The sequence below is a fragment of the Oreochromis niloticus genome, linkage group LG5 (assembly GCF_001858045.2).
Source record: "Oreochromis niloticus isolate F11D_XX linkage group LG5, O_niloticus_UMD_NMBU, whole genome shotgun sequence".
Classification (NCBI taxonomy): Eukaryota; Metazoa; Chordata; class Actinopteri; order Cichliformes; family Cichlidae; genus Oreochromis; species Oreochromis niloticus.
Window position 1 is genome coordinate 19,724,554 of NC_031970.2, and position 22,125 is coordinate 19,746,678.

The window sequence follows — 22,125 nt, forward strand, 5'->3', positions numbered from 1 at the left end:
AACAGTCTGAGTTTACAACTGAAACAATGCAAAAATATTCATAGATTTAAATTCCTCTACAAACAGTTGGTCTGGTAACAGTATAATCAATCATGGTTTTAGTGTGCTCTGTAATGTCTGTTCTCTTACCATTGCTGGTATGGATTCAAAAAAAAAAAAAAAAAAGTGTGTGCGTATGTACATATATGTACATGTGTGTGTAGATATGTATGTATGTATGTATATGTATGTGTGTTTGTTACTATGTAATTATTATTGCCTGTTACCTGTGGTAACGCAATTTGTAATTAATATATTCTGTATTCTGTTATGAAGGTTCTATTTGTTGTTTGCGAGCTGCGGTTGAGATGCTTGCATGTGCCCGGGGCTGTTGATGGGTTTGTTTGGTTTGCAACGATGGGCGTAGCTGCGGGAAGCTTATTGTTTTTTTGTTGATGAGTGAGTATAGGGGTGGGATTTAATAAGTTTTCTTCGTCCCACTCCTTTTCAGGTAATTTTTGTTTTTTGTCTTGTGCACTTTATGTTCAATATATGTATTTTGTTGTGCCTGAAATGAACAAATAAAAGAAAAAAGAAAAAAAAAAGTATCTTAAGTCATGTCAAGGCCAGGAGGAACCCTGTCAATCTTCCAGCAGGTATGTAGAGACAATAGCGATAATGTGGGAAACAATCGAACAAACAAACAAATAAACAACAACAACAACAGCTGTGGTGCAAGCTTTAGGTGGACTTCAGGTTTCACGTCCTGTTTCTCAACACCAGTCGGGGTTACAACACACATGCGCACACATACATCACTATTACTCTGCTGTGATTGCACATAGAGAAAAGGGGGGAAAGGGAACCATTTAAAAGAAAATTATTGACCTTACGCAACTATCTTAAAGATGATTTATTATCGATTGCAGGATAAAATAGAAAAATAAACAAAGTTGCTGTTTATTATTCTTGTTCAACTTGGCAAAGTGCTCATTCTATAGAAATAAAAAACATATTCAACGGACAGGAGATGGAAATATCATATAAAAGAATTAGTTATTAGTTATGACAATTCACTGCTCAGCGTTGGTTTTAAGAGGTTGTTGATTAAACTTGAGTTCCGTTTCAGAGGCTGTGGTTCTGAGCGCTGCTGAACTGCACTGCACAAACGGTAACGTTAAAAAAAAATAACCTCACTGCCATCGCACTAATAACGGACAGCTTTTATTTTCGGTTTGAAGCCAACATCACAGACTGCATGCCGAGACACGCGGTCAAATGAGCTGATGCTGACAAGAACAACAAGTATTTACAAATTTAAATGATCAAACTTACCGTAACACAAGGGGACAGGATCACACACAGAGCCAACAATGACAGTTTTAGAGAAGTCTGATCAGGAACTACTGCTGCAAAGATCTTCTATATGTGCCACCTCACTCAGTTAATGTTCCAACCCACTTTTTTCATTCACAGATTATTCCTATTCATGATCTATAAGTACGTCTTTATACACGGTCTGTACTTATGAACAACAGTGAGGTCACTGGGGGCAGGACGTCGGTATTTATTTCATTTTTATCTTTAATGCGATAATAATAATTAGAATTATTACTGAAAACAAGACAGTAAGAATTGGTAGGCTACTAATCGATTACTAATCGGCTTTTATTTTGAAAATACTCTTCAGCGCACCGGAGCGACATTGGGCCACTTCTATTTCAAGTGAGGAAAGAAAGAAAGAAAGAAAGAAAAAGAAAGAAATCATAGTAATCTTAACAGGTCAATTAAATTTTCACTTTAAGGATATTCAAGACAAAGACAAAATGAGTTGTCACAGCTGATTTATTAGTGCAAAGCCCTCTGGTTTAACCAAAGAGCCTCAGGGTAAATTCTCAAAATGCTAAACGTGAGCGGAAAATTATTTGGGGGAGGGGTTGTAAATGAAAGACGTAGTCAGTTCATTTCAATAATCACACAACAGGGTAAATTACAGAACTGAGCACACCCAATGAGGGAGCTCAGTCAATCTGTTTTTATATGTGCTGGTAGGTGAAAAACAACTTAAGGTTTTAAGGAAAAAGAATCCAGAATAAACCCTCAGTGATAAATGTTTCACTCTTTGTTCCCAACAGACTTAGAAGGTAATTCACACAAATACAAAGGGGGGAAAAGGTTCAAGGCACTCCAAATGTTTTTCTAGGAACTATAATTGACACCACAAGAAAAAAAACAACTTTTCTTCAATGAAAAAATTCATTTTCATAATAAAAGAATATAACAAAATAATAAAAGACGTTATTAAACTTCACAATCCTTCCCAAACTGCAGTAAGTTACACGATCTTTATTCTCACTTAAACAACTGAAAATAAAGTGCTCTGCTACTGGAAGGAGATACAAATAATTAACTGAAAAGAAGTTGCTGTAAAACCACCTGAGATACTTTACCTTAACAAACAAAAACAAGTGCTATTGTTCTCACTGATGCAGCTTTACTGTCCCAGCATTTCTACCTTTAGCCACTAAAACACATGAACCAAGTTACTCTGCAGTTTCTCATCTTCATTCCAATTCTTCCATTTGAGCCAAATACGTTGCATCGTTTATGTGGCTGGTTGGGGCACTGTGACTATTAAGCCTATAGAACAAACTCAGGGTCGCATGCAGAGCTGGTTAGGAAGTCGGTGCTATCCAGTAGACCGTTGTACTCATGCACAATACCCTCTGAAGGGTACAGTGGATCGCTGGGGATGAACACAGTCTGGCTGGAAGGCATCAGGTGGAGTGCACCAACTGGAAAAAGAAAGAGAACTTAGCGTGAGACCACAGTCACACCAAAAATAAATTTAATAGCAAGAATAAGTAAAATATTACACAGCAGCAATGTGAACCTTAGCATTAGATGACAAATATTCTGAAGAGAAAGAAACTACAATATTGTGTCTTAGTCTGCAAACTTAATATAAGGTGTTGTTACTGTAGGTCAGTGTGCTTTTGTGCAACTCTTAATCTTTGTTCAGTAATTTGCAGATCTATTTGAGAATGCACCACTCTTAAAGTAACAAATTAACTTCATGCATTCATTTTAAGAGTTATTATCTTTAATTTAAAGAGAAGTTGTCCTAATTTAGATTCAGTCATATTCAAAAACATGTTGAGTTTTGCTCTAATTTGTGTCATGCTTCTTTTTCATTATTTCTGTCTCTGGTGTTCGGTAGGACACTGATTACACTGCGTTGCACTCAAGTGTCTCTGCTCTGCAGTGAGTCAACAGACTGAACACAACACAGTTTATCATTTGGAGTTTCTGGATGCCTGTAGAAAAGCTGAAATCAATATTTCACTTATCCATACTAATATATTTTGGACACACTAACTTGTTTCCTCATACGATGGTGGTGGTTTTTGTGGGAATGGCTGTTCATGGCTTGGTGATGTGGTCATGAGCTCAGCTGCGTCACCAGGCTGAGCTGGTGTTGGCTGGGAGGACGCTCTCTGGTGGCAATGAGAGGTGTGAGTAGCGGTAGCCACCTCAGCTGTAAGCATACAAGTAACAAGAGATGAGAAATGTTGTATTCATGAGTTATTTATAGCTTTGGTCGTTGTATATGAAATGAAGGAGTACAGCTATAAGTATCACCTATTAGTGGTGATGGAGTACTTACTCTCTTCTTCATTGTCAGCGCTCCTGCACAAGTAGCTGCAGAAGCTGATAAAGAATGACAAGATACCAACGAGAAAGACGTAGTTCATTTCACTCATGACAGCAGTGGTAGCAGGAAATGGATGCGCAGGAACAGTGTTCAGTCTGAAAAGGCAACAAAGAAATGATTATCTAATGCGAAAACAAAACTGAAGAAAATGTTGGGATTTATTGTTCACCAAGTCAAATTGAAGCAAAGCATAGCAACCAGTGTATGATTAAAAACCAGTAAGCCTCATACCAGAACCAGAGAATACACAAAAATTCAGCAGTCATATTTAAATCAAGTAACAGTTTATATAGGGGTGTGCGTGCTCCTTTAGGCAGTTCTGACAGTATCTGCTCAGTGTCCTCATTGTTGAAGTCCTTTGCTGTACTTCTTTTGTTCTGAATCTTCACCTGCCTCGCTGATTGTAGCAAAGTTTTTCTCACTTTCGATTTTGACTCCTACAAGATACATTTAAATGTCCGTGTGAGGCGCATTTTCCACCCTCGAAATTTCAGATTATTTCAGATAAAATAATAAGCAGTTGTTTAATTCAGATCAGATCAGAGCAGAAGCATGTTGACTTTATGGAGTTGTTAATTAAGCTCGAGTTTCGTTTCAGAGGCTGGGTGCTGTTCAACTGTACAGGATGTGTAGAAAAGGGTGACTGAAACAAACTAATGTTAGAGTGTTAATGGAAGGTTTTTTTGTTTTTTTTTTAAGTAAGCTCATTGATATCGTCCTATTAGCCGTCAAGTTTTGGGTTTTTTTTTTTAAAATTACATTTTATTTTCGGTTTGAAGCCAAAATCACAGACTGCATGCCGAAACACGCAGTCAGATGAGATGCTGATAAGAACACCTACACAGAGTTAAATATTTAAACTCACCGGATACACGATGGGACGGGAGCACATCCAGAGCCAACACGTCTTAGAGGAAAGGGTCTGATCTGAACCCCTTAACGCGAAACTACTGCTGTAGATCTTCCATACACGTGGCCACCACACTGAATGTATATTCCGGCCCACTGCCAGCCTTCTTCAATTCACAGACTACTTACAATCATGATCTATAAGCACATCTTTATTCGCGGTCTTTTCTTATGAATATGGCCATTACAGTGAGGTCACAGAAGTCTGTTTATTTATTTATATTGTCAAATTAAAAACAAGACAGTAAAAACTGGCATGTTAACAATTAATTTTGACGCTTTAGATGGCTTTACTTTGAAAATTCTCGACGGCAAGTTTGGCTAACCGCACCGACACTCCGACACTTTTATTTCATAAGAGGAAAAAAAACATATTGATAATAAGTTTAATCGATCATAATTTAATTTATTTGCTACTTTAAAGGATCCCGCCAGAAAAATCAATACGACAAAACGAGTTTCACAACTCTCATAATAAATTTAGGGCCAGACTATTAACGGTTTGGTTACCAGCCAGGGCTGGACTGGTAAACAGTTTCCGTGCCCCAATGGGTAAGTGTATTTTAATTATTTTGTTGTCAATATCACTACACAGGCTACGGTACAGGTCAACTGTACGGATGTAAAGAAAGGGAGACTGAAGGCCCGCTGCACACCCATCTATCCGTGAGAAAATTATATACAGAGGAGCAGTCAGTTCATTTCAATAATTACCTGGATCCAGAAATCAGCTCACTCGATGGAGAGCGTGTGATGTCCCTAATAAAAATAATACAGTGTAAACGCATCTTTACACACTGAAAACAGCATGTATTAAAAAAATAAATGAGAGGATGCTTATTTGTCAAAATGACATGATGAATTTTAAAGTTGTGTTGATGGTCAAAAACACTTTTAGGTATTAACTAAGTGGAACTGTATGTGTCAGGAAGCCTGAGTGATCAGCTGACCTGACATGAATGGAGAAAAAACCCTCAGTGATAAATGTTTCACTCTTTGAATTTATTCACATGTAGCATGACTCACAAGACAATGCATACAAATACACAGGGAAAAAAAGGTTAACAGCACTTTGCAGGTCTGCAGTAAATTCATAGATAGCGATGAGATGATATCCACAGATACTAGAGATGCACTGTTCATGATTGTTTTCTAAAATCTATAACTCAACCATATTCAAGAAAAGTCTTCAATGTAAAAAAATATAATAAAGAATATAATAAAATAATAACAAAAGTTATTAAACTTCACAATGATTCTGTACAACCGCCTGACTTTAGCTTCTTTAACGTGTTCATATTTATCTTGCATGCGCATCCATCGATGCATTTCTAATGAACACTGAAACACCTAACTGCTGACCACTGAATCTGACTGTCAAGTACGTCCCCAATAGAGAGTAAAGACAAGAGGCAGAGATCTTGAGGAATAAGCCCAAAGACAATTAGTGAGAAACAGTGACCACATGTTTAAATTTCTAAATAACTTGAGCCACTAAAAACTGGTTTAAAGAATAAAATTGAAAATACATCAAGTTAGTCTGCCGTGTCTCATCTTCATTCAACATACTTCCATTTGAGCCAAATATTTGCATCATGTTGTGTCTGATTGGGCCGCTATGACTATTAAGCCTAGCTTATAACAAATTCAGGGTCGCATGCAGAGCTGGTTAGGAAGTCTGTGCTGTCCTGTAGACCGTTGTACTCATGCACAATACCCTCTGATAGGTACAGTGCATCGCTGGGGATGAACACTGTCTCGCTGGAAGGCATCAGTTGTACAGGGTAGGCAGGACCAGCTGGAAACAGAAAAGGCAACTTAGCGTGAGACCATAACCAGACCAAAAAATTTCATATTACCAACAAATGCAGTTCTGTAGTGTAAAATAAATATTATACAGCAGCAATTGGAACCTTAACAGCAAAGATTTCCAGAGAGCCACAGTTTTGGTTTCAAAGCCTGTTTTGACCTGTTTAATCTAATAAATATATTGTTTTCATAGTTTTTGTTAAATACAGGGTTGATCAAAATCCAAACTAACTTGTTTCCTCATATGATGGCGGTGGTCTTAGGAATGGCTGTTCATGGCCGGGTGATGTGGTCATGAGCTCAGCTGGGTCATCGGGCTGAGCTGGTGCTGGCTGGTAGGACGCTCTCTGGTGGGACTGAGAGGGCCCAGGTGCTGCAGTCGGTTGCTGAGTGTACTGCTGAGAAGTGGTGTGGTCAGCGGTAGCCATCACAGCTGTAAGCAAACAAGCAACAAAAATGTTGTATTCATGAGGTATCTATAGCTTTGGATGTTTTACATGAAAAAGGCTTCAAACTGCTTAATAGTACACTTAAGAAATATCCAACACGTATACAAACAGTGATGATAGAAGACCGTTACCATTTCATGAATGTTAAACTACTTTTTATTTTGTTCTGAACTGATTTTCACACATTGTCATCCTCTCAATTTAATAAATATGATGTCATTCCTCTATTAAATATAGAGGTTTACGGGGTTTGTTTTTTTTTCCACTGTGTGACTTCACTGTGTGAGTACAGTTGAAAATGGAACGGAAGAAAAAGAACTGTGGGAAGAGAAGGTGTTAACAGAGTGGTAGTCATCAAAACCACTTCCTGTGAAGAAAATTTATGTGGCATTGTCTAGTTAACAAACAGGTTCAAGGTACCAACAACAGTAACGTGTGAGGCCTATTAGTTACTTATGAACCCAACATTTCACACAATACAAAGACAAACTGATTACATGTAGTTAAGCTCTGGATCTGAGATTTATTGCACACTCTACTATCTGAGGTTTATTTCAGAAGATTGTTGAATAGACGTGTCCACTGATGGAGAACCTTGCGCATAAATGTAGACTGAAATTAATTCTCACATGTTGTCTTGAAAAATGCCCAGCAACAGTTTAACAGTGGGCAGGTCACAGCCAGGAAACAAGAACACAAACCTAAATGTCTGCTGCTCAGAGGCAGATCTGCGTTTTCTTTGTACTCACCACAAGTCATTACAGGAAAATTCAGAAAGGAAACAGCAGAAACTATGGGCAAACACACCCCACAGTATGTTTACACCTGTGAGATTGGTCCATTTTCTAGGAATGTAAAATGAATAGTGAGGGCAACAAAAAAGTTACTTTGGCAGGTATTTAACCAGTTTAATTCCATCAGTTCTTAGAAGAGTCTAAAAATGTTACTGAAGTATGTATCACAAACCTGGACACTATGAGGGAGAACGTGATAAGGAACAGAGGAAGACTGAGACGATATACACACAGGATCATGACGGACAGGCCCCAGGTGGGTACACAGCTGACACTAATCACTGACTAGGGAGACAAGGGAAGTAAAAAACTGAATATAATACACGCGAGGCAGGAGACTATCAAAATAAAACAGGAAACAGCACACACTTAGCTCTAGACTGAGACACGTGAACTTGACCACAGATGAATTAACATGGGAGGACAGAGAGACCAGAGAGACATGGAACATGATCAGGAAAACAAAGGATAACGAAACATGGAAACTAAACAGACTAGAACAGGAGTCGCTGATGACAAGACCGATATGAGACCAGGAACAGACTAGACACTAAAGGGAACTAACATAACAAAACTAAGAACCAGGAACTATCAATAACAAACTCAGATGCACTAGAGAAACAAAACTCAAGATTAACTGATATAAAACTACTACTACTAAACCAATATAGAACAAGAAAATCTCTTATCCAAAAGAATGATTCACAAGACCATAATAAACTCAAAACTGGGTCAAAGACCGAGGACCATGACCTGGGTTTTTGCTTCAGCTGCTGCCAGAACTGCACTCCACTTAACCTGCCTGTACTTGTCAGGAGAACCTCAATTGGAATGCTGTTGTTAGAAATCAAAGATATCCCTGATCTGCCAGATATTCCCTGCACACCATCATTTGGCCACACCAAGTCTGTCCAGCATCCTCCTTTACCACCAATATTTATGTTTCAACATTGAAATGCATAGATGCTGTTTTTGTTTGTTTGTTTTGCTCTCTATATTCACCTCAATATAAAATCAAATGAGAAACTTCACAACTCAGAAGACTTTCCAAAGGCTCTGTATGATGCTGCGATTTTGACACATTAGTTTCTACTCTGTGTCTCAACCCTTGTGTTCCTTGTAAAGTCATGTGGTGGGTGGGCCATCAGTCTTTATGTTCTGATTTAAAAACTACAAAGGCAAATACTTCAACTTACTGAAAACCAGACATGCACTGGAAACCACGTTCATGGCGGCTGAGAGCAGGTGACCTACAAATGTGCGGCGACATCGTCACCTTCACTTGCCTACAAGCTGTCGATATATTAATAAGTGGAAGTGCACAACAAGGTCACGGGTACAAAATGTGCATATTGTATCACATAGATAGGAGGCAAAATCCAGTATCACTTTTTTTTGAGTGTTTGACACGTTTTGTCGGACATGGTGCATCGAATAGCAGTTCCTGCTGTTCCTGCTGCCAGTCGACTGTCACGTACCAGTAATATGCAGTTCTTTCACAATAAACAGAGTGACTAATATTAGTCTACTTAGATGGTATATGGAAAATGTTTTATTTTTATTTGACTAACAGATGAACTACCTGGTTGACCTAAACTCATCTAACATTCAGTTGATCAGGTGCAGCAGATGCAGGTGTAGCAGCTGTGCAAAGTAGTGTCAAATCACAATCCTACCACGTGCAGGAGATATGGATGTGTTGTTAAATTAGTATTCATCTGGAACAAAGATACAATAAACAAAACATAAAAACCCAGATGTGAATGTTTTAGGGGGGATGATTTTTTTTTACATGTATGCTTGTTTTTACACATTACACATTCATACATATCAAACTTGGTGTCAGTGACTGATGATTATCATGTCATTGTCTTAGTAGTCTTTTTGATCTCTAGGAGAAGATGCGCAGAAAATTGTGTTTTTCTAATTGAAACAGCATCTCAGCAATGTTACATTTCATCATAACTGGCTTTATAATGATGTAATCCAAGGTTATAATTTTGTTCCTCCAAAGGGAGAGAGTATGTAATCAGTTCTGTCTGTCTGTTTGTTAGTAGTCTAGTGTCCACAGTTTTCGATGTTGTGTAATGGTAGATACCAATAGCAGCTTGATCTGATTTAATGTTGGTGAAATCAGTCAAAGTGAAAACCAGTAAGAACTTCATATTATCCACAATTTTATCTATTTTTTTAAACATATTTTTTCAATATAACATTAAATGACACAAAAAGATTTATATACTACACTAAATGCCTATTTTAACAATGCTGCATGTTGTAATAAAAACATCATAAAACAACAGCCCTCGGGGGAGTTGGTCTCTGAGTCCTCATGTAGTTAACTAAAGCAGAACTAATAATTAAAAGTAGATGTGTCAAAAGCATTTTTGTTAAGTAAAACAAAACTTAAAACTAATTGAAATTACTTTGTGAACTTGTAAAACTAACAATATATATATAAAAATACATATACTATGACACATTAATCAACATGCTTTTCGAAAAAAGAAAATAGACTCAGAATAAGAGAAGCTTAACTGAATTAAAAACAAACAGTCAAAACAAATAAAAACTGTCCACAATAGTGAACACAAAAGTATATCATCAAGGCTTAACTGTTCCCTCCCTGCCACACACTCCTCCCGCTCCTTCCACACCCACTGACCCACCCACTCATACACACAGACACCAACACACACACACACACACACACACACACACACACACACACACACACGCACAAACAGACAAACAAACAAATGAAAGTAGCAGTTGTGGAGTACTTACAATTTCATTGTCGGGCTTTTGCACAGGTATTTACACAGACAGCAAAGGATTGACACGATAAACCCGATTACATATAGGATGATTTTATGTCATTCATGACAGAAATGGCAGCTTAAAATGTATGTAAACAGCTTTCAACCTGGAAAAGAAACAAAGAAATAATTATTTTTTAAAAAAACAATAAACAGAAAATGTTGGGTTTATTGTTCACCAAATTAAATGCAATCTGAATTTAATCTAAATTCTCATTTTTTCCCTTTCTGGCAACACCCATTAGGGACCTGGGAATAACAGTGTGCCAACCACACTTGCTTTCCCCTCCTAACATAGCACAGTTTTCAGTAATTCCAACTATGCAATAATTTCCAATCATATAGTTAAACTAGTATAACTGTTCTTGGATAGAGTTTGCTACATGACTACAAGAAGCTGAATTATTAAGTCATACCATCCAGCCAATCATCCAGCAGGTTTGTAGGGAACATAGTTTATCAAAGTTAGTGCCTCTGGGGACACTTCAGAGGCACTGTAGGTGGATTACACTTTAGGCATTATAAGACATTACTTCTAGTTACAGGAAATTGTTTCTGATAAAATATTTACCTATTAGTTAAAAAAAAAATCATTGTTCAACGGCTGTGGCTCTGGGTACTGGTGGACTTTATTAGTAGAGAAAAAGGACGGAGAAACAAACTAATGTTACAGTGTCACTGGAAGGCTAAAAACAAACAACCGTAGCTTAAAAAAATAACCTCACTGACATCGCACTCAGGGTCTGTTTTATTTTCGGTTGAAGCCAACATCGCAGACAGACACGCAGTCAGATAGCTGATCCTGACAAGAACAACGGCAGTTTATATGTTTAAATAATCAGACTTACCGGATACACAAAGGGACTGGATCTGTTCCAGAGCCAACGCGTTTTAGAGGAAGGGGTCTGACCTGAACCCCTTAACGCGAAACTACTGCTGCGAAGTTCGTCTATATACGGCGACACGTCACTCAGGTCATGTTCCAGCCCACTGCCAGAATTTTAAATTCATTCCTTTCCATTCACTGTTTGTGATCATAACTGTATAAGTACGTCATTATACAAGGTTTGTATCACAGCTACGAGGTCAACTAGGTATTTTATTTATTTATGTGACTCAGATCCATGTGTGACGCTCAAGACGACTTTTACTTTGAAAAGACCTTATGGGACCACGCGGGAGCGGCACATTTTCGTTTTCAAGTGAGGAACTAAATATTAACAGTAAGTTAATCGGTTTCAATTCATCGTCACTTTAAGAATTTTCCATGCAAGAAAACCAAATAACATAAACTAAGTGGACATGCCTGTCATAATAATATTTAAGGCCAGATTTATTATTATAATAATACAGAGTAAGCGCAGCTTTCACACTCTGAAAACAGCCATTTAAAACAAAACGTGAGGAGGTCGAAGAAAAATCGGTACTGTTTCGATATTTCTCTGAAACTGCTGGAAAATGTGTGTGGAGTCCTGAAGACTGAGGCTGGAATCCAGGATTTATCCAGAGGGGAGCTGCATTACTAGGAACTATCAACCTTATAAACCTGAAATCCGTGGAACAGCTGACCTCTGCCATGTATGGAAGAAGCCCGGACATTTTTTAACCGTCAGATTCCGACCCGTCCACATGAAAATGAGGCTGCCACTGTGCCACACGCCTAAAAGCGCGCTGCGCTCCCGTTTTTCCCCCCCTGCATTCTGTAGATGCTGATTAGACATTATTTTGACACACTAACACATGCACGTTGATAGCTACATTTTCATAAACATTGGCAATACATGTTTGGGGGGAGTGCTCTGACCTCAGTTTTCCTCACCTTTTTTAATATATGATTAATGAGGAGCAGAAAGAGATTAGGTTTCCAAACATGCAGGATGATGACTCAGGGAAGATACAGGACAGTGCCAAACTTTCACCACTGTGCTCACAATTTTGAGCCATTCACTCGTCACAGTTACGCACTCATTCTGAAAAGAAAAAGCATAATCTCATTCCCAAGAAATTCCCAACTATCACAAATCCCACAAGCAAAGACGTTCTTTATTTGATATTTGTTTTTTGCGTTTTCTCTTAAATTTCAGTAATCAATCGCGTTTGTATGATTCGTTTAAATGTTTTCACATATTGTGCTGTGAAAGGTAAAATACTATAAACACACATACGCGATCAGGCCAGCTGTTACAATACAAGTATTTAAGTCTTTTAGTTGTATAACCGATACTGACCCTTTTCAATATATCCGGGTAGCTTTTTGACTAGAAGAAAGGATTTTGCGCTGGCGACCGTTAATAAATTTGGTCCTAGTGTTTTGTTTTAAAATTAACTTTTACGGATGCAAAGAACAGGATCAAGTGAGTTTCAACAAAACAAAGCAGCTTATAAAAAGTCTCCGGTGTTTCAAATTAAATGGTGATGGTGACTTGCTTTTACGAAGCTACCAGGAAATCAATTCAATTTATTTTGCGCAAAATCACAACAGCAGTCGCCTTTAGGCTTTATATTGTAAGGCAGATACCTACATTAATCATTTTATTGTCTGAAGACGTAATCCTTTCCTTGTTGTTCATCACCACAGTCAGAGAGAGAGAGAGAAACCTTCTTGTTTCCATGATTATTCCTCCTACACACGTTTGCGTGATTTGGTGATGCTCAGTCATATAACTAAATAATACATTTTAGATTATCTGGAGTCCTGGACAGTGTGTGTGACAGTCCAACCAGATTAACTTGCTTTATCTGCTTTATTTATGAAGCACTTTTTAAAACAAATGTAAAACGTTTTTTTAAAACATAAAACATATATTATTATCTGTTTAGATATATTATTTAACTAAAACTGTTGTAGTTAAAAATAAGAACAACGAAAATTAAAAAACACTCAAACTGAAAAGGGTATTAGCAGTGATAAAAAGGCAAACAATTCATATATGTCGAGAAGAAAGAGAAGAAGAAATTTGAAAGAACTCACAAAATTTGCACACCTAAAATACCCAGGCCGGACAGTCCAGTGTCTTGGACCTGGACTGCAAAGGCTCATTCACATTTAATGACTAAAGGAGTCTTTGGGACCATTAACAGGGACATGCTAGTAGATCTCAAGCAGCAGCCAGGCTCATATGGAATCCACATCTCACAAATATAGACAGGAACCAGACTGTTTGGCTTTAAAACCTAGCAATAAAATCTTAAAACCAATTCTAAAACTTGCCAGTGACGGGCTGTAAGCACTGGTGTAATGTGGTTGCTTCTTTGGCCATTTGTTAATACATTACTAAAAGAAACTATAGTGGGTGTTGTGGAGAAGTAATGATGTGATACATGTGCAGTGTGTACAATGATGCAAAATGTCATGTGCAAACTATTCTGTGCAAGCTGTTTGGTGTTTCAGCAGTTCAGTAGCCTGATAGCTTGTGGTAGAAGCTGTCCCTGAACCTGCTGATGCGGGTCTGGATGCTCCTGTACCGCCTGGCTGACAGTGAAGAGTGTCGTTTGGTTAGGGTGGCTTGGATCAGAGAGGATCCACTGGGCCTTCCTCCTACAGTGCTGTCTGTAGAGGTCCTGGATGGCTGATAGGTCAGACCTGGTGATATGTTGTGCTGATGTTTACCCTCTGAACCCTCCATAGAGATTTGTGGTCCAGAACGTTACAACCATACCAGGTTGTGATACAGCCAGACAGAATAGTCTCGATGGTCCATCAAGAGAAGTTGGATAGTATTTGGAGTCAGCTGTTGGAGAAGGAAGGGCCACTGTCTTGCTGCTTTTATGATCACATCCATGTGATGTGACTAGCTCAGATCCCCACTGATGTTCACCCCCCAGGAAGCAGAAGCAACGAACTCTTTCCATGTCTGTCCCCCTCAATTCAAATGGGGGTGTGTCCTCCACCGTGCAGTCTCCTGTAGCGGTCTCGCTGACGTTAAGCAGCAGGTCCTAAGGTCCCGTACACTTTTTACTACACATAGCTTGTGTTTAGTTGATTATTTCTTTGTTGTACCAACGCTCCTTTGCAATAAATCTTATTGCCTTGCAACTGTTTGCTTGTCAAACAGTGTGAGTAGTTTGTTGGTGCAGCAGCATATTAATTGGGATTTTAGTCAGCTGGGACAGGCTCCAGCCTCCCCCGGCTACCCTGAATTAGTCACAAAGAAGAGAATGAATAAATGGATGGATTTTAGTCAGTTTGTGAGGATATGTGGTTAACAGACTTCTCTCTTTTGTTTCCTGTTTGTAGACAAAATAGCTGACTTTATGTTACTGTTTAAGTAAAAGGATATAGAGGCTTCAGTTAAGAGGCCATAAGAGTCAGTGTAGGTCAGGCTCCACAACTTGATTAAGATTTACTGAAACTATGAAAAAAGGAAGAAGCATAAGAGGACAGTCATAACTTCAGCTGCTGGGAGCAAACCAACCTCTCCTGGACACTAGGAGTATTCTATTAGCAAACAAACTATGAAAGCTACCACAAACACCACACTAAATGAACATACTAACAAATTATGTTAATGCAAATAGTGAGAGAACTCCCAGTATATCCACCAAGCCTGTGGCCAGAGGCCAGCCATGCACGCGCTGCAGCACTAGAAACAAAAAGGACAGAATGACAGTTATGCAAAGTACACCTAACAAACAGATAACAAATGATACTGCAAATGAAAGCGAAAACATCCTAGAATAAGCAGTGGCGGTCCTAGCCTGTTTGGCGCCCTGGGCGAACACTCCCTCTGGCGCCCTGGGCGAACACAAAACATGTTAAGGATTGTAGATTAACATAAAACTGTTGTCCACACACACATATGAAGAGAGAGAGAGAGTATGCATAGTTTGCAAACGGCTACCAAACAGCCATCATAATTCGTCATACAATGAGAACAGGACAAATCAACAATTGACAATGACTAATTAATATTAAAATCTGTAACATAATGTATTGTTTGGAGTTTAGTCTGTTACTGTTACTATTTTTACCATTTCTTCTTGGGGCAACTGTAACCCACATTATTTCCTTAGGATTAATAAAGTATTGTGATTCTGATTGTTTCAGGATGACCTGCCATTATCCAATGACACATCTGTTTACCTGTATCATTTGTTCGTTTCTTCTCCTCTTCTTTTCTCTTTTTTCTAAACTGAGCACCTGATGGCTTTGAACTTTTCTTGTCCATCTTCCATTGGTTTTAATTTTGCACTCCAGTATGAACACCCATCCCTCAACCAGAGGATCACCACGACATAACCTAATAGACCTACACCTTAGTTCACAGATTAACTTTGTCTAGGGTGTATTTCTGGGATTTCACACAACCCAGGATTCAAATCATGAATACATAATGGGCTTGGATTTACAACATTATGAATGAAATGTGCTCTATTGGAAGCAGCAGGTCTCCCTCCCCTTTCGACGGGTTATGTGTGAGACTTTAAATCATCAAACTGTAAATTATAAATTTTAAATTGTTATTGATCCCTTTACCCCGAGTCCTAAAGTGTATATTTATTTTCTTACTCTACTATATTTATTGTTCGTTTATTTGCACTGCTGTAACTGGAGCCTCGTCGTCTCGTCTCTCTATATACTGGACTGTATGTAGCGGAGATGACAATAAAGTTTACTTTGACTTCAGCAGCGCGCAGGCGCACCGAGGGCTCTCGCTCTCGCGCTCAGTTTTCGTGTATAGAATTTCGAAAAAACATCGGTGCAAATTATAAGTCTGTATCATAATGTCCGGTGTTTTCGTGTTTGTTGTTTTGTTTTTATTTTGTTTTATTTTGCGAGTTGGTTATTAGATGCTGCTCCAGCCAGCCAGAGAATCCCCCGCCGCCCCGCCCTCTCCTCCCTGTGCCGCAAGCAGCAGGCGCACCTCGCAAACGGAGGGCGCCCTTACTCCCAGCAAATGGGCGATAGAAAACCGATCGGTGCCTATGACATTCCCAATATGCGCTGGCTGCCATCGGGGCAGCATGAGTACGAGCATTTTTTTATTTTATTTTTTTTTTTTTTGCCGATGCCCGTGATGCCGCCCCCATCACGATGCCGCCCCGGGCAACCGCCCGTGTCGCCCGTATCTAAAACCGCTACTGATGAGATCCAAATATATGCCAATGTCAACACATGTTCATGTTGATGAGGTTTACTGAACAAATTTGAATCATCACAACAACCAAAATGTTAGCAACACATTATAAAGTTTATTATTATCACTATGGTAACCATGTTTATGTTTGTTACCTGCTAACTCAAACACATTCTGTAGGTGTCACATTTTGAGGACTGTAAGTTCACACACTTTCAGACTTTTGCAAACCGGAGTTGGAGATTGCAGAGAGAAGGCGAAGTGTTTTGTAAAACCTTTACAAGTTCTACGGATTATTTGCTCAAACAACAAAAGTGCAAACATGTTTTGCTGGACTCTAAGAAGAAGAAAGGCACAGCCTGATTTGTCATGTTTTTTTAATATTTAAAAAAATGCTGTTTTTGTGCAGCAGTTCTTATTAAATCACATGCTGTTTGATTTATTTGAAACAGATAATAAAGGAGGATACTGTGGGTGTTGGAGAGGACCCACTGAAAAAGTACGATCTTTGCTCTCTGTCACATTTTTACTATGTTTAAAATTATGTTTATGTATACATTTATAAATACACATGTAAACATGCATGCACAGTTTTCTCATTTGAAAGTAAATATTTGTCTGAATATTTGAGCTGAATCAGTTTTTACTGTGTAAGTTGTAGATTTGTTCCCTCTGTGGAGTCCACAGCTTCATGCAGTCGGTTTAGCTGACTTTCTTGTGGCACTGAGGGCAGTTTGAGTGCATTACAGCAGACTGATCTTCTCTGTTATCTTTCCAGTGTGAGTGCACGAAAGGATCTCACAGATGAACATGTGGCCCCTGACACTCCAGCCACCTCTTCTGCACCAGTCTCACCTCCAGCTGAGGCTCAGACGAACAAATCAAAGAAGGCTTCCTGGTGGCGCAGATGGCTTTTTTGTGAGGTGAGTTTACCACTGCAGAGAATAAGCTCTGAACAAACAAACGGTGCAGGAATTTGTGCATCATTTGTTTTTAACTGGATTTATTTGTAACTGGCAGAAAAGTCAAAGGTTTTTCCCAAAAATGAAGACAAGGCAGAAGACACGGTCGTGCCACCTTCTGAACCCCAACAGAGGTACGATATTATTTACTGTCTGAACAAGTTCTGCTGGTACTCCTTCCTTCTTGGATCATGAAGGAGAATCTTTTGTGTTTTGTCCAGTGTTAACCCGTCAGCCAGTCTGAGGATGTTTTGGTCCTTTTACTGTGTTCCTATTTAAAGCTGATTGATTGCTTTGTGTTTCTTCTCCTGTAATTTCATCACTGTGATTGCACTGTTTGTGTCTTTCTATAACAGTACCATCAGCACTGAAAAATGTGAAGTCAAGGACGTTGGTGTCCAGACAGAGGTTTCCTGCCCTCCCAACTCGCTGCTGTTTTTCTGCACGGTACGTTCTACAGAGCCGAGTGTGACACGTGAACAGATGTTATAGGAACATGTGGAGTCTGAATGTTAGGATTGACACTCAAATTCTCATTATGTCATCCATTTTGGTTGAACTAACTGGTGATGTGTTCCTCAAAGAAAAAGGTGACCTTAGATGATGAGCCGCGTTGTCCTGAAGTCAATGAGAGAGATGAACCAGTTTCCAGGCCGTGTACCCCAGCAGGTCACGGTGGTAGCCAGGGAGCCATGCTAAGAGACCACGTCACACACTGCTGACTAACATACGATGATGAGTTCGTCAATGATGAGCAGCGGCAGAGAACAGCTTACCTGCTGTTCTATGAAAACAGGTGATTTCTCCCATCAAACAGCTGGATTGTAAATGGTAAATGGCCTGTATTTGTATAGTGCTTTATTAGTCCCTAAGGACCCCAAAGCGCTTTACATCCATCCATTCACACACACATTCACACACTGGTGATGGCAAGCTACATTGTAGCCTCAGCCACCCTGGGGCGCACTGACAGAGGCGAGGCTGCCGAACACTGGCGCCACCGGGCCCTCTGACCCTGGATTGTGTTGGATACTGTCGTTTATATAAGATTTTATTGTAATGTATAGTATATAAGACTTTTATTTTATTTGTATCTTTTTATGTTTATGTTGTTCAGTGTACACCGAGGGCCGTGGGAGCGTTGCAATTACAAATTCTTGTGTATGACCTGTCCATATGTTTTTTTGACAAAAAGATGACTTTGAATTTGAGCATGTCCATGCAAATACTCAGTTTATGTTCAAACATGATTTTGTTCTTTTAATTTGCTCAATGACAAAGTTAGGATTTAGTTTAAGGAATGGCTGATTGCAGATTCCTGTTAGAAAACAAGTGTGTTGCATTTATGCAGTGGTTACTATGGTGGCACTTTAGGTGCAAGTGTTGCAACCACTGTAAATGTGACACCATCACCAAAAAATGTTATAAAATCAGAAGAAGAAAGAGAACTCTAATATGATAGCTACACACCAGCTGGACCATTATAACAACATTGCATCACATGAGTAACTTCACCATGACGAGACTTCAAGGACTCCAAGAATGTTCATACAGTGAGGATAAATCATGTTTTTTATTATTTATTATGAAAAAGACACAATATAGATACATAAAATGCAGCAGGAGCTGCAACAGCTAACATGTCAGTTAATTTGACACGTTGATTTATTTATAATTTCTTTTTCTCTCTTAGCTTTTCAGCTCCACATTTTTGCCATTTCTTCCACACTCAACTCTTTTCTACAAGGTGAGCGCACAGTGAAGGAAGGGGAGGGCTGATGGCATTAAGAGATTTGATTGGGCAATCTAGGGGCCAGTTAGTTCTTCCCTTTGGTGAAAGCTGGGCTCTTCAGTTCAGCATGGTACAGCTCCAAAGATTCTGCAACATCAAACCCTCTGTCTGCTAATATTACATCACCTGGGCTGAGGCAGTCCAGGTAACAGTTTCTATTTTTGTTTTTAAACTTTAGATATAAACAAAACAAGAAAAATAACATTTATCACTCCATCTCGATTCATTTTCATGTCATAAGTGTTAGCAACAGTTCTAGAAAAGGAGAAGTTTGTTCCAGTTTGCAGAAATGTTATTACAAATGTTCAAACTACTGCACTGTAAAATCTAAGTAGTTCCCAGAACTCAAAAAAACTATGCAAACTCATTGCCTCCAGAAAAATTGAATGCAGTTTACTTAAGATGACTGTTAGGACAACTTCTTCACTGCAAGTATGCAGTACTAAGAATAACAATTTGTGGTAACCTGATTATGATTCAAAATGAATAATTAACAACACTTCTTGTAATGGTGTTAAAATCAGGACAACTTTTATTTTCAAATGCAAAAAGTAAAAGAAAATCAGCCAACATACTGGACACATATAATTGTCAATATAATTGTTTGTTGTTCTGCTGAACAATAACAATTATACTGTCATCATTGTTACAGAGATTGAAACTTTATTGATAATTTGTCCAGGTAAAAAATGCCCTCCCACAAATGTCATGTGACAACCTCAATGGCTTCCAGAGTTTTGACATCACCCACATTTAGAATCTTACCACCACTTTGATCCTTTGATCCTTTGATCCTAAAACCCTTAAATAGGAGTGAGACACAACAACTTTTAGTCTGTTATTCGCAGCATTTACGTTTGCAGCATTCAAACGCTCGCCAGAGAAGCCTTTTTGGATCCTTTTCAGAGTCACTGTTCACTGTTTACAGATTCTAACATGTCTCCGAAAAAACACAACAAAAGAGAAATAGTAAAGCCCAGCGCTCCTCTTTGCGATCAAGAGGACAATATTCAAGTACAGAAGATGTGCTTGGAAGAAATGGATGAGAAAAATCTCAGGGAGAATCACAATACGCGACACCCGCCCCAGCCAGAGTACATCTATTACGTCTGGCAAAGTTTTTTGAACAACGAGCGGAGATTATGTTGCTGAGAGAAGAATATGAGAGAAGGACTGCTGAAGTACATAGATTGTTCAGCCAGCTTGTTGAAAAGGAAGATATTCAAAAGGAGAAAGAAATGGAAGTCCTAGACATGCGCGGAAGGATCTTTGAGCTCCAAGCAAAGCTTAATAAAGCTCAAGAAAAACCAACAGAAGAAGTCCTCCAACAGAAGAAAAACGAGCAGGACAAGGACAAAAAGATTCAGGAGTTGCAAGTAAAGCTTGACGAAGCTTTGCAAAAAAATAAAGAAATCCTCCAAGAGAAGAAACAACTGGTCATAAAACTCCAAGGCACAGAGATAAATCACAAAGTGCTGAAAGGAAGGGTTGAGTTTCTTCAAAAGAAAGGGCAACAGACCATGAAACAGGAAGATACGGATTGCAAGCTTCAGGACATGGAGAAACACAACAAAGGCTTGCAAATAAAGCTCGATGAAGCTCTGCAAAAAAATAAAGAACTCCTCCAAGAAAAAGAGCAAATGGACGTAAAGCAGCGCAAACTCCAAGGCATGGAGGAAAAGTACAAAGCGCTTCAGGCAAGGCATGATAAAACACTGAACAAGAATAAAGAGTTGCTTCAAGAAAAAAAGCAACAAGAAATTAAACAGAAAGAAATGGACTGCAAGCTTGAAGACGTGGAGGAAAATACACAGCGCTGAAAATAAAGCTCGATAAAACAGTGCAAAGAAATAAGGATTTCAAACAAGAGAAAGAACAGCAAGACATGAAAGAGAAAGATCTGGATTGCGAGCTTCAGAACATCAAGAAACACAACAAAGGTTTGCAAGTAATGCTTGATGAAGCTCTGCAAAAAAATAAAGAAATCCTTGAAGAGAAAGAAAAGCTGGACATAAAGCAGAGAGACATGCAGTGCCAACTCCAAGGCATGCAGGAAAAATACGGAGCGCAGCAGGTAAAGCTTGATGAAACACTGCAGAAATATCAAGAGCTGCTTCAAGACAAAGAACAACGGGAAATAAAGCAGAAAGGAGAAAAACAAACTCTCCAGGACTTTGAGAGGAAAAACCAAAAACTGCAAGAACGTTATAACAAAATGAACAACAAAACAACTGAACTGGAGAGGGAAAAGAAAACACTGCAAAAACAATGCTCAGACATGCAGAGTAAGCTCAATGACATGCTGAGAAAAAACACAGAACTTGAGGAACGTTCCAACAACTTGAAGTGCAAAAACACTGAGGTGCAGATGTTAAAGCAGCAACTAGAGAAAACAAACAAAGACCTGCAGTGTACACTTCAACAAATCGAGAGAAGTCAGCAGCTAGAAGACACGCACAACAAATTAGAACAGTGTTATACAGAGATGCACAAGGCAAAGCTAATGCAGGAGGCAAAATGTAACGAACTGAAAGAAAGGCTGGAAGAAAAACAAGCCAAATTAGAAGAAGTGGAGAAAACATGCAGGAAACTTGAGAAGGAAAATACACAAATGATCGATGAGTTAAGAACCCTCATCCTAGAGAAAAAAGTGCTCGTGGAAAAGCTCCTGGAAAAGAAGAAAAAACGCTTCCGTTTCTTCTGGAGGAGGGACACTCCTGCTTTTTCTACGTTTTCTACGTTTTCTGCTGCTGATGTCACCTCGTCTTCCTCCACCTCTGTTCCATCGTAATTTTCACCTCTCCAATCCTGTCCCCTCCC

General features: G+C 38.9%; 1 protein-coding gene and 1 long non-coding RNA gene across 2 annotated transcripts in view; both read left to right on the forward strand.

Moving 5' to 3' along the window:
• Window positions 1-17,474, forward strand: part of LOC109202267 (uncharacterized) — a 712,495-nt gene extending 695,021 nt beyond the window's left edge. Inside the window, exons 11-12 of the long non-coding RNA XR_003220127.1 lie at window positions 17,004-17,050; window positions 17,330-17,474. This is a non-coding gene — a long non-coding RNA (uncharacterized LOC109202267). The remainder of the gene's footprint in view (window positions 1-17,003; window positions 17,051-17,329) is intronic.
• Window positions 17,475-20,199: 2,725 nt separating this feature from the next.
• LOC112846912 (probable DNA double-strand break repair Rad50 ATPase) lies at window positions 20,200-21,909 on the forward strand. The gene has a single exon (XM_025907261.1). The coding sequence runs from the start codon at window positions 20,448-20,450 to the stop codon at window positions 21,123-21,125; it is 678 nt and encodes a 225-aa protein (XP_025763046.1). The 5' UTR covers window positions 20,200-20,447; the 3' UTR covers window positions 21,126-21,909.
• Window positions 21,910-22,125: the final 216 nt, after the last annotated feature.

Bases quoted from the DNA above. Each gene is read 5' to 3' on its own strand.
- LOC112846912 (XM_025907261.1), top strand. From the start codon at position 20,448: ATGTTGCTGAGAGAAGAATATGAGAGAAGGACTGCTGAAGTACATAGA.